Raw genomic sequence first — 15,406 nt, forward strand, 5'->3', positions numbered from 1 at the left:
AGCACTCACATATAGTACAAGAACCTTGCAATAGTGTGCTTCCATTTCTTCCCTCCCAACATTTGTGCTATTTTTGTCATGCATTTTACTTTTATATCTGTTGTAAACCCACAAAATATTGATCATTTTTGCTTAAGACAGTTGACTACCTTTAAAGATATTTAAATGATAAGAAAAAAGTCTTTATACCTACCCAGGTACTTATACTTTCCAGTGCTCTACATTCCTTTGTGTGGATCCAGATCGTCATCCCATATCAGCCCTGAAGGACTTCCTTTAACATTTCTTGTAGTGCAGGTCTTCTGGTGATGAATTCTTTCAGCTTTTGTGTATCTGAAAAAGTCTTAATTTTGTCTCTGTTTTGAAAGACATATTTACGGGATAAAAAAAGTCTAGATTGACTTTTTTTTTTATTTCGCTACTTTAAAGATGTTGTTCCACTGTCCTCTGGCTTGCAATTTTTCCGACACAAAATCTCTGGTCCTCTGTATATATTGTGTCTTTTTCTCTGGCTGCTTTTATGATTTTCTCTATCACTGGTTTTAAGTGATTATCATGTGACTTGGTATAGTTTTCTTCATGTTTCTTGTGCTTGGGGTTCATTGATCTTACTAATTTTTGACTGCCCAGTGCTTAGCATACTACCGACATGTTGCAGATAAATCAATAAATATATTCTGATTTTGTAAGAGCCATCAACTATATGAATGCATCTACTTATATTTTCAAATATTTAATTTGTTAAGCCAAAATCACTTTCACTGATAAGTATTCTCTTTTTCTGTAGTACTCTTGCTCTCACTCCAGTTGCTCCCACCTACTGCCTTGCACTTTAAATCCAGTAAATCTGAACTATTTTGGGTTTTCCAGTTTGTCATGCTGTTTCATGGTTCTGTACCTTCGCACATGCTATTCCCTCTGTTTTACCTCCTTTTTCTGCCTGGAGAACTACTATTCATGTTTCAAGACCCAGCTCAGGTGGTTCACTGTCCAAGGAGCTTAAAACTTCCTTGACTCAAACTCCTTTCCCATCTGATTGACTGCTCCTTCATCCAAGCCCATCCTTATTTTGTAAATAATTCCATCAGCTATCATATTCGTCTATCTGAATACTTCTAGCACTTAGCCCAGTTCCAGGCACATTGAGGTGCTCAGCAATCCTTACCTGAATACATGGGAGTTGGGGGGAAATTTAAGAAAAGGAATAGAGAAATTGGGAGACAGTGACATAAGGCTGCATTCAGTTGTTTTTAAATAAATTTTTTATCGAGGTACACAAACAGAAAAAATGTACAAATCTTAAGTGTGGAACGTCATGATTTTTCACAAAGTAAGTGCATCCATGTAAACAGTGCCCAGATTAAGAAGCAGAACATTACCAAAACCCCAGAAGCTTGCCTAGTGTCCTTTCCCTGTCACTATCTCCCCTAAGGTAATCATTATTTTAACGTCCAACACCAGGGGTAAGTTTTGCCTGTTTAACAGCTTCTATATTATAGGCAAGACTGGATCAAAATTTGATTTTTTTTTTTTGAGGAAGATTAGCCCTGAGCTAACATCTGCTGCCAATCTTCCTCTTTTTGCTGAGGAAGCCTGGCCCTGAGCTAACATCCATGCCCATCTTCCTCTACTTTATACGTGGGACGCCTACCACAGTATGGCTTGCCAAGCGGTGCCATGTCCTCACCCGGGAACTGAACCAGCGAACCCCGGGCCGCCGAGGTGGAACGTGCGAACTTAACTGCTGCGCCAATGGGCCGGCCCCAAAATTTGATACTTTTAATACTCATGACTACTACTACTAACGGCTAAGACTTATCGGGTGCTTTCTGTTTGCCAAGCACAGTTCTAATTCCTTTACATTTATTAACTAATTTATCCTCACAACCACCCTGTGAAGTAGGATTACTTCACACAAGTAGAATTACTCCCAGTTTACCAAAGAAGAATCTGGGATACAAAGAAGTTAAGCAATTTGCTCAAGGACACATAACGGCTAAGTGGTAGAGCTGGTATTTGAACCCACATAGCAAGTCTCCAGTTTGTGCACATAATATACAAACATCATCAAGCTATATCTTAGCAAAATATATGTCAGTAGTTTAAAAACTATTACTGTTCATTGCCTACTGTTAGAAAATGTGAATGTTGGAATAAGAGATAGCTGGATATAGGGTCTTCCATATATATAGTGCTCAGATGCCCTTTATGTGTCAGTGCTGCATAGTCGGATGCCAGACCTGCCTGAGTTCAAACCCCAGCTCCACCACTTACTAACCATGTGACCTTAGGCAAGTTACTTAACCTTTGTGTGCCTCAGTTTGCTCTTCTGTAAAATATAGGTAATGACAGTACCTACGTCACAAGATTGTTGTGAGGGTTAGAGGAAACACTCCTGGCACGTGATATGAATGAATACTGAAAAAGTAATTGTTCAGTGCCTACCATGTGCCAGGCACTGTGCTTGGTGCTTAGAATGTGCCAGTGAACAAAGCAAAGATGCCTATCCTCTTGGAGCTTACAGGGTAGTGCAGCCTGGGGGTGGAGTCAGAGAGAACAGAAGAAAAACCACATAATATAGTAGGTTAGAAAATAAGTTCTATTTTTCTTTTAAAGTCGAGTAGGATAAGGAGTAGTGGGAATGGTGCAGAGGTTGAAAATTGACAGTATGAAATGGGAGGGTCAGGGTAGGCCTCACAGAGAAGCTAAGACTTGAACAAAGACTCGCAGAGGGTAAGGAAATAAGATTCGTGGATATCATGTATCTCTTGAAGAGCATTCAAGGCAGGGGGAACAGGTCGTCCCTAATGGTGGGAGGGTGCCTGGGTGTTCTGGGAACAAGGCAGCCAGTGCTGCTGGAGTGGAAACATCAAGGGATAAAGTACCAGACGAGGAGGGCAGAGAAGTATTGTGTGTATGGGGTGGGGGCGTAAGCGACTCTTGATGCAAATTCTGCAGGGCCTTGTAGGCTATTATAAGGATTTTGGGTTTTCCTGCCAGTCGAATTGAAAGCCTTTGTAGGCTTTTGAGCAAAGTGGAAACATGATCTGACTTAATATTTTATAGCAGTCTGTCTGGATCTGTGTTGAGAATAGATGGTGGGCAGGTGTTGTGGGTTGACTTGTGTCCCCCAAAAAGATAAGCTCAACTCCTTACCCCCCAGTAATTATGAATGTGCCCTTATTATAAATAGTCTTTGCAGATGTAATCAAGTTAAGATGAGGTCATATTGAATTAAAGCGGGCCCTCAATAACTCATGTCCTTACAAGAGGAGGGGAATTTGGGCACACAGACACACACAGAGGGAAGACAGCTATGTGAAGACACACAGACACATAGGGAGAACACTACGTGAAGACAGAGGCAAAGATTGGAGTGATGCCTCCACAAGCCAAGGAAGGCTCCAGATTGCCGGCAACCACTAGAAGCTACGAGAGACAGAATGTCTCTCAGAATCTCCAGAAGGAATCAACCCTGCCGACGCCTTGATTTTAGACTTCTGGCCTCCAGAACTGTGAGAGAATAAGTGTCTGTTGTTCGAAGCCACCCAGTTTGGGATAGTTTGATACGGCAGCCTTAGGAAACTGGTACAGTGGGAAGAGGCGATGCAGTTAGCAGGCTATTGCAATAGCCCGGTCAAGAGGTGACGGGGGCCAATATTAGGGTGGTAATGGTGGAGATGGGGAGAAGCCACTAGATTCTGGATACATCGTGAAGGTACAGCCACCAGAATCTGCTGATGTATGGCATGCAGGGGTGTGAGAGATGTTAGCTATTATTATTATCTGCATGAATAATTTAAACACCTATAAATGTATATTTTTTTGATTGCCCCAAATATCCCAGGTTTAAGGCTACTCAAACTAGGATCATTTGTTGGCTCTCAAAAGAAGCTTATTTTGCTGTGTGATCAAAGGGTAAATCACGTTACTTCTCTGGGTCTCGATGTCCTACACGGTAAAATGAGAAGGTTGAGCTCCATTGTATGAATGTATGATTCTATTATTATCAAGTGCCTTGTTGCCTTGGTATTGATAAAAGTTCCTGAGGATAGTAAACTGTTTTCTGACTTCCATATTTGAAAACCTATCTCTGAGTCTGCAGTAGCTTTGAATAACACAACTCTTTGTCCTCATTGCTGTTGATTCTCTGCAATTTGATACTTTGAGTACAGTACATGAAGGAGTGACCCACCGTATTTAAAAACAGAATTACAGCAAGACCAAAGAACCCTTTGTACATTTTTTCAGGGGTATGGGAGCAGAGTGGGGCTGCCTAATGGGAGTCTGGGACTCTACCTGAAATAAAAGTTGGGAATTCTGGGTCTCGAGACTTCAGACTCTGCTTCTCAGAGCACACCCTGAGTTATCACCATCAGTGTGTTTAGATTCACATTTTAGGAGGGCAATGAATTTATAGGACAAGATAATGATACTAATGATAATATCAAACATTTATATGGGTTTTACTATGTGTCAAGCATTGCCCTATGGGTTTTCAAAACATTACCTCCGTCCTCACAACACTCCTATAAGTTAGGTACAATTATTACTCCCATTGTACAAGTGAGGAAACTGAGGCACCGAGCAATTAAGAAAGATTCATATTTTTTTTATTGAGGCAACACTGGTTTACAACATTATATTGATTTAAGGTGTACATCATTATAATTCGACTTCTGTATACACCACATCGTATTCACCACCAAAAGTCTAGTTTCCATCTGTCACCGTACATGTGCCCATTTACCCCTTTCACTCTCCCCCCGTCCCACTTCTCCTCTGGTAACCACCAATCTATTCTCTGTATCTGAGTGTTTGCTGGGGGTTTTTTTGAGGAAGATTAGCCCTGAGCTAACTACTGCCAATCCTTCACTTTTCGCTGAGGAAGACTGGCCCTGAGCTAACATCCATGCCCATCTTCCTCTCCTTTATATGTGGAGACGCCTACTACAGCATGGCTTTTGCCATGTGGTGCCATGTCCACACCCGGGATCCGAACCGGCCAACCCTGGGCCACGGAGAAGCAGAACGTGTGAACCCAACCGCTGCGCCACCAGGCGGACCCTACAGGAAGCTTTGAAATGTATCTTGGTAGTGTTTCTGGGTCACTCCCTTGCTGGGTCTTGATGAATTAGATTGTCACTTTGTAAACGGGCTTACATCTCCTTTCACTGGAGATTCCAGAGCCAATGTTGCCTTTCACCCTCGTGCTTCCTAGAAAATACTAGCTTTCCTAAAAGTCACTCTTCTCACCCTTTTGGACACCCCAGTCTTGCTGTTTCAGGCCCTCCAACCTTTGCCGGGTCTATCTTTTGGTCAGGTCCAGGCTGGGTCCAAATCAGACTATAGCCGTGGTGTGTGGTCAGTGTGTGTGGCTAATTTGGAGATGGAAGAATCAGTGTTGGGCAAGCAGGCTAAGCAAAGTCTGAGAAGGCCATTTATTTATGTAACAAAACACTATGACCGAAATCTACAACATAATGAAAAACGTGGACTTGTTCCCTCAACCAAATCCCGGGAGGGAGTCGGGAGCAACCTTTGAAGCTCGAGGACAGTAGTGTGGGGACTGGATATCAGAAAACCATTTTACACTTCCAGGAGTGTAGAACTAGTTGCCCGCAATAGATTTTAAACTCAAATGGGGCAAGAGTGGTTTGGAGAAATTCCTGAGTCCTAAATGAGGAAACCATGGGCTACCTGAGATACAAGCCCAGTCTCCCGTAGGGGCACAGCCAGGGGGCAATGCTCTCCTCACACAGGTCCTTAGAACCTTGGTCAGAGGCAGAAATTCCGGCCAGACCATCGTGCTGAGGGGCAGGGGTGTGCGTGGGGGCGGGAGGGTGGGGTGCAATTCTCACATCCTTAGGGACCCTGAACCAAATCGAGGCGACCTCCCAGAGCTAACCCTCCTCAACGTCATGTTACTACTGCAGGCCTAGGGATTAACCCTGTGCCACTCCCTCCTCCTCGCACAATCGCAGTGTCCAGGTGGCTTTGTGAGTCATCCAGACCCTCCGTAATAAGCCCACTGTGGGCGGAGCTGCCTCGCAGTTTCTCGCCCCTTCCCGCCCTGACTCAGCTTTCTGGCTACTGGAGCTCCGATTTCTCGCCAGCCGAAGCCGCCGCCGCGGGGGCCCGCCCCACGGGGCATGCTCAGTGCTGGGGCGGGCTTTGCCTGCCGCGGGGCAGCGTCCCACCCACCGCTTGGGTTCCCGGCGCCCGGTTCCCTTTAAATCAGACCGGCCGGTTGCTAGGCAACGGCGCGGCCCGCGCGGGCGCTGCACTGCGGAGGCTCTGGCCGGAGTGGCCGGGCGCGGTGGCCAGCGCCGAACCGAGGGCTGCCGCCCGCCGGTGGTGACCAGCTTCGAGGACGAGGGACAGGGCCCACTGGACCCCACCCGCGCCTCCAGGTACGTCCGCGCGTCGGAAAGCCCGGGCTCCCCGGCTCGCCCCGCTTCCTCCTGGCTCGGCCGTCGGGGCCCCAGCTCGGAGGAGCCCGCCGACCCTGCCGCGACCCACTGCGGGCTCTCCTCTCCTTCGGGCTCCAGGCCGGGCGCTGGCGCGCACGGGAGGGAAGGGCACAGTTCGGGGGAGTGCGAGTGCGGAAGGGGGAGTGGGCTCAGGCCTCGCCCGCCGCCCCCTCCCCGCCGCCCGCCAGCCCAGCCGGAGGGTAGGGACTGGGGAGGTGGAAGGTGTCGCCTGCGGTGGGGGTCAGGGCAGCGGCCCGACCTGAGTCACCTTCTCTCCACTGGACGCAGCGATGGCAGGAGTTTCAGTTAACCATTTACAGAAAGCAAACCCAAACTATGCATAGATATAGCTTTACAGCAAGAATGTGACTTCCATCCTAATAAAGTACTCAGGCTTCGCAACTAAGGTGACTTCGTATCTCTTCTCCCACAAGGAATGATTTTACGCCAATAACAAAGAGTTGGGGGTCATAACCGTTCACAGGGCCCAGTTTACAACTTTACTTCGCTCTCAGTAACTGCCAAACAATAGGGAAGGCCATTTGTCCTTCTCTATTGGACACTTGGCTCATATGTTAGGAGCCTGAAAGATTTAAGGCAAAAATCGGAATCACTTCCCTTTTGAATGATTTTTCAAATCAACTGTACTCGGAGGGAGGGAGGCAAGGCCTAGGCTCCAGCCCTCTGCTAACGTGGCTCTTGGCATGCTCATTAATAATAAGCATGCTGCTGCTGAGGCCAGCGGTGGCTCATTTGCTCAATAGGTGCTAAAGGGGAGGAGATACTGTGTTGAATATGATGCGACCTTGATTCTCGTCCCATTTGATATTTGCATTGCTTGGGGAAGGAAGACTTAGCGGCACAATCGTTGGGAAAGTGAGTTGACAAATTAGAAAGAAAACTTGTTTCAAAGTGTCTGGCATCACATTTCAGGTAGGCCAAAGGACATTCTAAGCAAATCACTTGTAATTTTCAGCTACATTTCAGACATAAACACAGTTTTGAGCCTTCTGGTTATTCGTATTTTCTGATACGCTGGGGGGATTTGATTTTTCAGCTCAAACTGGAGAAAGAGAATAAAAGCATCCAGTAGAAGACCTTGGACGTCAGGAAGCGTAAGTACAGTTGTGCTGGCTGATATCTTGTTGGAGTGTTTCGAAGCACAGAGCCTCACCCAACATACATCTTCCACTTTGTAACTAGATCATTAATCTGCATTGTCAGTACACTATCAAAAAGGCCTCATAAGACTACAAAAGAAAAGCGTCCTGAAGACTTTAGCTGAGCCGAATAAACTTGGAGGGAAAAGTACTAAGTCCTTTCCCTAAAATGTCCCCCAGCAAACTTCATAAGGCAGAGGAGAAACTATAAGTACAAAAACTCAATTCGAATCAAAGCATTATAGAATTTTCAGGAAGACTGTTAAGGATCATTTATTCAACAAATATTTCTTGAGGGCTACTCTGTGCCAGGTAACAGCTAGGGATACAGAAGTGAGTAAGATGCCAAGAGATCACAGTGTATTGGTAAAATAAATGTATGAAATGCTGTAGAAGCACAGGAAAAACTCAGCACAGGGTCATCCTTCCTCATCTTCAAGCTGATCCTCCAACTGTAATATTTCGAAGAAGTTATTAGTGGCTCTGAAAAGCACTGGGGCATCTGGGAAGTTCTTGGTAAAGCAGTTGGTGCTAAAAATGCAAAGACTACCACATTTCTGCTTAGCTGGAATCAAGTCAGCTTCAGAAATTGGGAGCATCAGTAACTCGCCGGATTTAGGGCTGATTCTTTGCTGAGGATACAGGTTAAATTAATGTAAAATTTGAGTTTTGGTTGTCCTCTGCTTCCTTTAATGGTGCCTACTTTTTTTTTTTTCAAATTAACTTTTTCTGAGGGCTGATGACTTCAGGCTGGCAACTTTGGAGCACATATCTTTGGAGAAGGGTTGGGTTGGTTCACGGGCTGGTTTATGCTCCAAGGGAGGGGAAGGAAAACCTAAAAAAGAACAAAACCTGTCATTTCCAGTGTACTTTAAAACTGCTTCCATTTTTGTTTTCATTAATTTCTCTTAACCACCTGTGAAATAGGTAGATTGTCCCTATTTTACACCCGAAGCAGCTGAGGCTCACAAAAGGTAAGTTTTCACAGAGTTCTAAAGTGTGGGAGCAAAGATATGTGACTCTTTCCGTCTGTTTTTTCACCGTAGTCCACACTCAGTTCTTTTCTCAAGAACTTCCTTTGCCTTCTTCCCCACAATTCTGCACAGTAAAACGTGTTCACCCACCTTGACTTCAGACAGTTCATTTGGGTCCTCATTTTGGTGTTGAGTAGTTTTCTGCAAGCCGGGAATTCTGAAGAGGGCAGAGAATATAGAAGCTCCTCTAGAGGGGGCAGGTTGGAATCTTCTCGAGTAAGGAGAGAGGGTAAGGCCGGCAGTGTTTTGTGCCTGGGAACGGTGGAAGTAGAAAAAAAAGTTGAGAACTACTGCTTTTAAGTGAGAACAGATTGGACAATGGAGCAAAGAAGCCAGGCCGGTGACTTTCTTTGTAGTAGACTTTTCCCCCCTATTTTGGCCAAGCAGTTTTTCTGAGGGTTGGGAGAACTGAAACCATCCGAGAATAATGGGGAAAAGTTCCCTGGGCTAAGAAGGGCCCTTTGTCTTCCCCTTGCTGCTTCTGGGCTGTGACTAAAAGCCACGCCTCTAGTTGCGGGGGGGCTGAGGGTAGTGACAGAAGGTTGCCCATCACAGGTTGGAGATGACCTTTTGCAACCATCATTCCCAAGTTACAACATTTAAGATGAAGCACCCTTGTGAGGTGGGAAAAAGCTTCTGGAGCTTTCCCAGATCTGTTTCCCAGTCCCTGCCCACCCCCACCTGGAAGAAGAGTCGCATTCTGCAGACAGATCTAGATTTATGCAAAAGAGATGGTCCTGAAGGTTTGAAGTCAAATTCTGATGTAAATGAGATAAGGCAACAGAAAAAAGAGGTTTGATTTTTTCTGTCATCAAATTTCCCTGAAGAGTGTGATTTAAAATATGAATATTTTAGAAAACAAATAATTAGATTTCACATATTTGATCACTTATCCACCTTAACATGAGTATATTCCCCAGGGCCCCAGACTTTGAAAATGAAAGGAAGACGGTTTTGTGGGTTTCTCCTTTCACAGGGAACAGTAGGGTGTTATTTTCTGGAGCAGTTTGAGGATAGATGTGCATTCACTTAAGAATTTTATGGAACGGTTTACCTAAAGATCCATAATAAATGATTACTCTTTGCTTCGCTCTCAATAATTATGTTACGTCACATTACACTGTAAATTCATTTTCAGTTTATTTTGTCAGCGGTGCCCAAATTCTTAGGTGAATATAAACCACTTACGTGAGTCAAGGAGTTCCTTACTCCGCCAAAATGCCCTACTGCTTTGCCACTGCAAAAAAGAAGAAAGTCACCAGAGGGTGAATGGTGATGTTTTCGGGCAGACGCTAACTAGAACCATCGAGAGTCCATTATTAATTCACGTGAGACACAAATGAATAGACGTAGCCGGATTATGGACACCCATGCCTTAACAGTGCAGTCCCAAGGACTTCTGGGGGATCACCGTCTTAGAGGACCCCCTAATGTTGTTTGTATCACACAACTTGATATTGTTTTCCTGTGTTCTGGCTTATTTGTTTCTTTAAAGTTATCATTTCTCTTGGGCCTCCTTCCCCTACCCTTCAGCCCTTCAGTATCCGATGTAGTGTGGGGTGGGCACTTATAATAAGAAATGTTCACAACTGACCCACTAAAAAGGCATGTTTGTACTTTTAATAATGGCTTCTGGTTAGATTTGCCTTCTGCTGCAACGAATTACCTAATCAAGTTTATTGAGAGCAAAATGGCTGCCACGCCAGGGTAGAGTAATGTCATTGTTTCAAAGCATATTCCTTGTCCTGGCCAGAGAATACTAATGTCATACTTGTTCTGCATAAAAAACAAACAGTGCAATTTGCGAAGAGAAAATGAGACTGGCAGCTTTTACCCCCAGTCTGGGCTTTGCCATACTTTGTGACTAGGTTTGGGAACAAGCCCTTAAAGGCTATCTTGCCAATGAAAGACAGGAAAAAAAAAGAAAAGAAAAGAAAGAAAGGAGCAGCTCAGAGACCCCTTGACCCTGCCCTGTGTAAGCCATGGGAGGGAAATTCCAAAAGGCTTTTCAAACCTTTCTCTTTCTGTCCTTTGATATGTGACATGCAATTCTCCTTCCCCTCCCCCCCTTCGTTTTTCCTCTCTCCCTTTGTGGCCCTTTAAAAAATACCTAAGCTCTGAAAATAGTGGGTTGTTTTCTTTCAATTTGTGGAATGAAATCTAGCAGAAGAATAAAGAGGAATTTTAGAAGAGGCGCTGACCTGGGAGAGAGGGTCTCAGTTTTACCGCTACAGGCTGTGTGGCCTTGATCAAATCGCTTAACTTCTCTGAGCCTCAGTTATAAAATAAGTGGACTCTTCCCAGTTCTGTGAAAAGCATTGGCTATAAAGGAAATTGTACAGAGGCTCAAGGAAGAAAAGTAGTGAAATTAAAGAAAAAAAATATGTATATCTTTTGCCAGAGATTTATGGGAAGGTTGGAGATAGACGTCACATTTGCAAGGAGCAAAATTATTAATGAAAAGCGTTTTCTATCTTAACTTTTATCTATCCCCAGATCTCCTCTCAGATTTGTCATTATTGCTCTCTCCAGCTATAAAGTGGCCTCACCTTATTTGCCCTTCTGCACACCTCCTTCCTGATCTGTCTTGCCAATGCCTTTCAGCCAGAATTAGATAGAAGGAGGAGTCTCTCTCCCATTACTACCTGATTAGAAGCATTTTCACCTTTTACAGAATTGTCTGGTAAAAATTTGACTGCTAAAAAATGTGACTGCAATTAGCATCACCATCTTTTCTCTGTTCCCTTCCTTTACGATTGCTATCATACTTCCCAATCATTTGCATTCATATTCCTAGAGAGGAGAGAAACCAGGATTCTGATTATCTTCCCCTTTAAGAACAGATAGCTCACAGTGCTTCTGGCTGGTGACTAGTGAAATCATGGAAGTCAGAGAGGACTGTTTCAAGAGAAGAGACACGATGCTGCAATGGCGAATGTATCCTATGAATTTTGAGTCTCAGCTTATTACTATGGTCTGATCGACCAAACTTTAATAAAGCTTGGCTTTTGGGTTTTGAACCACTCATTTTAACACTTTCACTGAATATTTGTACCTTTCCCTTTCCTCAAAGCCAAGGAGTGGCCAGTGGGGATGTACCCTTAGGGATAGCAAGTCCCTTCCTTCTTTTGGGGGGTGAGGGGGTCAGGCATGTTCAGTACACAGAGGTATCAGGTTTATTCTCTCATGAGCTGTAGCAAGGAAAGTCTGTTAAAATTTAAACTACTGTTGTTAAAAAGAAAATACTAGAGAGATAGTATACCAGAAAGTGGTTATCTCAGGGGATTATGAGGGAGATTCTTTCTGTTTTCTGTGCTTTTCTGTATTTTCCAAAATTCTACAAATAACATGCACCACTATTATACTATTTATATAATATGGCATATTATGTTTATATATTTCATATTATATAAATATATATTATATATTAAAGAACACAATAGTAAAACACTTATAATCTGTAATAACATTAAAGAGAATATTAATTAAAAATAAACACAATTGCCATTTTCATTACCAAGATAAAATTACATTTGTGTGCATGGGAAAAACAGATGCGGGCATACTTTGATTTTTCTCCGTGATGATGCTACAAACATATGACAGCAAATTAATGTATAAAGTGAGTAAAGTGATGCCTCCCTTCTTCTTCCCACCCTTTAGCAGTAACTGCAGTTGCCAGTTTGGTGGCTTGAGATGCCAGTGGCCCTTCAGCATGTTGCTTGGGTCCTCTCTCCCTTCTCTCAGAAGTAGTTACTGCTCACATTTCCGTGCTTTAGGAAAGCTGTATCTTATGGATTCTCTTTGTATAGGAAAGACTCCTTTTGAAACAAAATAGATATCCTGTAATTTTTATAAATTTAGAAAGTTGTTTTTTGGCATGCTAAGTTTTCACCTAAAAACTGCACTTGGGGTCAGTATCTTGAGAAAAACGCATTTGGCGGCATTAATATTTCCAATTGTTGACATTCGGTTCTCATCATGAAATTGCTGTCAAAACGGATAGAATTCTGTACACTTGGCAGTCTTGCCTAGAAGCAAAGCCTGAGACTGGAATAGCAGGAATTTACAGGTCAACGCAGAAGGGCATTTGGCAGAGTTAGTCATAAGGAAGTCTGCATGGTATACTTTCCCCAAAGCAGCTCACGTTGCATTAAGCCCTGACGTTTTAGTCACTTTAAAGAATGAATAAACAGTAGTCCAACCCAAAAGAACTAGGAAAAAAATCAGGCACGTTAGAAGCACAGGTATTAAGCTATTATTAATATCAACCTTAATTTTTAATGACTTTTACTATTTTGAAGCAGTCTGTTTTCATGCGTATGGTTGCTTTCACACAGAATTATTTTCTCTATCTGTAATAAATAGCCAAATGTGTCAGTTTGTTGGTTGAACTTCATGGGGTCAGAGAATTTTAAAGCTGGAGGGGTCTGCAGAACTTAGCTAGTTTAGCCCTTTCGTTTTATAAATGAGGGACTGAAAGTCAAGCCACTCAGCAAGTTAGAGGGAGAGCCAGTCCTCAAATATTTAGGTTCTTTCACCCAAGAGCCAGCGTTCTTAGTTCTTTCCACTACACCAGCTGCCAGTGTAAATAAGGTGCCTTGATTTTAAATTTTGTTTTTCAGGAATTGGGAGAGGTGCCTGAAGAAATGGATGCTAGAAGAAAACACTGGAAGGAGAATATGTTTGCTCCTTTCTTTAGTGCCCAGGATGTTCTAGACCAGACTTCTCAGCCTGAATCTTCTTCTGAACAAAAGACTTCAGAGAAGACCAAGAGAATGGAAGGAGTTTATAATTTGTCTAGCAGAAAGTTTCAAGAAGAAAGTAAATTCAAGAGGAAAGAATTTACTTCCCAACTAAATGAAAAAGAACAAGGACCAAATTTAAGAGCGAGAAAGATAAACATTTCAAAGAATGAAGCAGATGCAAATTCTGCCTCCTGTGAAGCATCTAATTTGGGTGTTGCAGCCAAAGAAGGCTTGAATAGCACAGATGGTCATTCCACCTGGACTACAAAGGAGTTACCAACTCCACCGCGACAAGACAAGAAGGACAAGAAGAAGAAATTTACCAAAGGAATGTCTCCCAAACTTCGCCTGAATCTTCTGAATGAAGAACTGGAAGAGCTAAAGATGAAATGCAAAGAAATAGAAGAGGAATTTGAAAATGCTGAGAAAGAACTTTTGAACTCCAAAAGAGTAGTCTCCGCAAAACACCTAAATTTTCAAGGAACAGGGATGGAAACTTCGAAGAAAGACTGGGAACTTCAAGCTTTAAGAAATGACCTATCTGAAAAAGCAATAAATGTCAAAAACTTAACTGAAGAGCTCCAACAAGCCAAAGAAGTCATCCACAAGTTGAGCCTGGAGAACAGAGATTTGAAAGAAGCTGTTAGGAAGTTAAAGCGTCAGACTGAGCTGGGAAATGCACTCCTAAGGGAAGAAATGAAATTGTATTATGAATTAGAAATGGAGAAGATCCGTGGAGAGCTTGATGCCATCAAGAATGAACTGCGAGCTGAGAAGACCCTGCAAGCAAGAAATAATAGGGCTCTGGAGTTGCTTCGAAAACACTTTGCTTCTGTAACATCATCAAGTGCCCTTAACAGCTTTACAGGGGATTTGTTTTAAAACTTAAAAAAAAAAGCCTTTCATTAGGCAAATCATTGAGCCAAATCAGTGTTCCTTGTGCTTTCTTTGTGTACTACTTAAAGTGTGTGTAATGGGACATAATTTTCATTTTTGGTGAATCCGAGTATCTGTAAAACGTATAGATGTTAACTTCAAAGCTTCTGCTTTCTAATGAAGCTATTGTGAGAGTCCAAATGAAAACGAAGCATCAGAAGCCTTTTTTATATATATTTCACTCAAAGACATGTAGTGATTCGATTCACCAAATCATTTATGAATACAAATCAACAGCCATTTTGTGATCTTGTGAGCAATGTGTCCTTGGCACATGAATATTCTTCCATCAGTGTTCATTGATGTTAACAATAAAAATCTTGTTTATGTGTATAAGCATAACATGTGTCTGTGGGTCTTAGAGTGCCTGTTCAGACTCAATGGGATACTGAAAATGTATCTGCTTTCTTTGAGATCTAACCTTAATTAGGCACATATAAACATCTCAGGAGAAAAATGCAATTTATTCTCCCCCTACTGTTTTCCTCATGCCTTCTTCCTTAACCTGGCCACCGTTCCTATAGACTAGAAGACGACTTAGAGACAAGGCTGGGCCCTTTGCTAGAGCCCTGAATTTGTCAGCAGTGGCTTTCGCGTATTCTTCTGTTGACCAGCAAGGGGCGTTGTTTACACAGTTCTTCCAAAATTCTACCAGGGGAAAATTTATAAGCTTCCTGCCCAGTTTACATCACCAGCTGACCGGGACTGGGGTAAAAAGTGTTGGATGTCATCTGGGCAAGCTGTTAGTGAGCTGGCTTGACTGATACAAGAATCCAGCCCTGTAGGGGCCCAGGCAATGACAATTTATTTTATACTTATAAAGAATAAAAGTGTACTGCCTCAGTCCTTTGGTGGAAATGATGGGCCAGTTGATTTTTTGCATTTGTTTGTATCGATCAAGATTTCTTATAATCGGAGTGCCGTTTGCATGGTATTTTTAAGTCCAATGAACCAAATGTAATTACAGGCTATGAGGGTGGGATACAATTGCAAGGGTTTGGATATATTCCCTGATGGGAAAGCCCCAGACTGGGAGTCTGGACACTTGGGTTCTG

At 43.1% G+C, this 15,406-nt stretch overlaps 1 protein-coding gene across 1 annotated transcript; it reads left to right on the forward strand.

Moving 5' to 3' along the window:
* Positions 1-6,101: 6,101 nt before the first annotated feature.
* On the forward strand, positions 6,102-15,206 carry CCDC160 (coiled-coil domain containing 160). The gene is made up of 3 exons (XM_014829408.3): positions 6,102-6,413; positions 7,531-7,588; positions 13,293-15,206. The coding sequence occupies exon 3, from the start codon at positions 13,317-13,319 to the stop codon at positions 14,295-14,297; it is 981 nt and encodes a 326-aa protein (XP_014684894.1). The 5' UTR covers positions 6,102-6,413; positions 7,531-7,588; positions 13,293-13,316; the 3' UTR covers positions 14,298-15,206.
* Positions 15,207-15,406: the final 200 nt, after the last annotated feature.

The sequence above is a fragment of the Equus asinus genome, chromosome X, assembly GCF_041296235.1.
Source record: "Equus asinus isolate D_3611 breed Donkey chromosome X, EquAss-T2T_v2, whole genome shotgun sequence".
In the NCBI taxonomy this organism is placed as follows: Eukaryota; Metazoa; Chordata; class Mammalia; order Perissodactyla; family Equidae; genus Equus; species Equus asinus.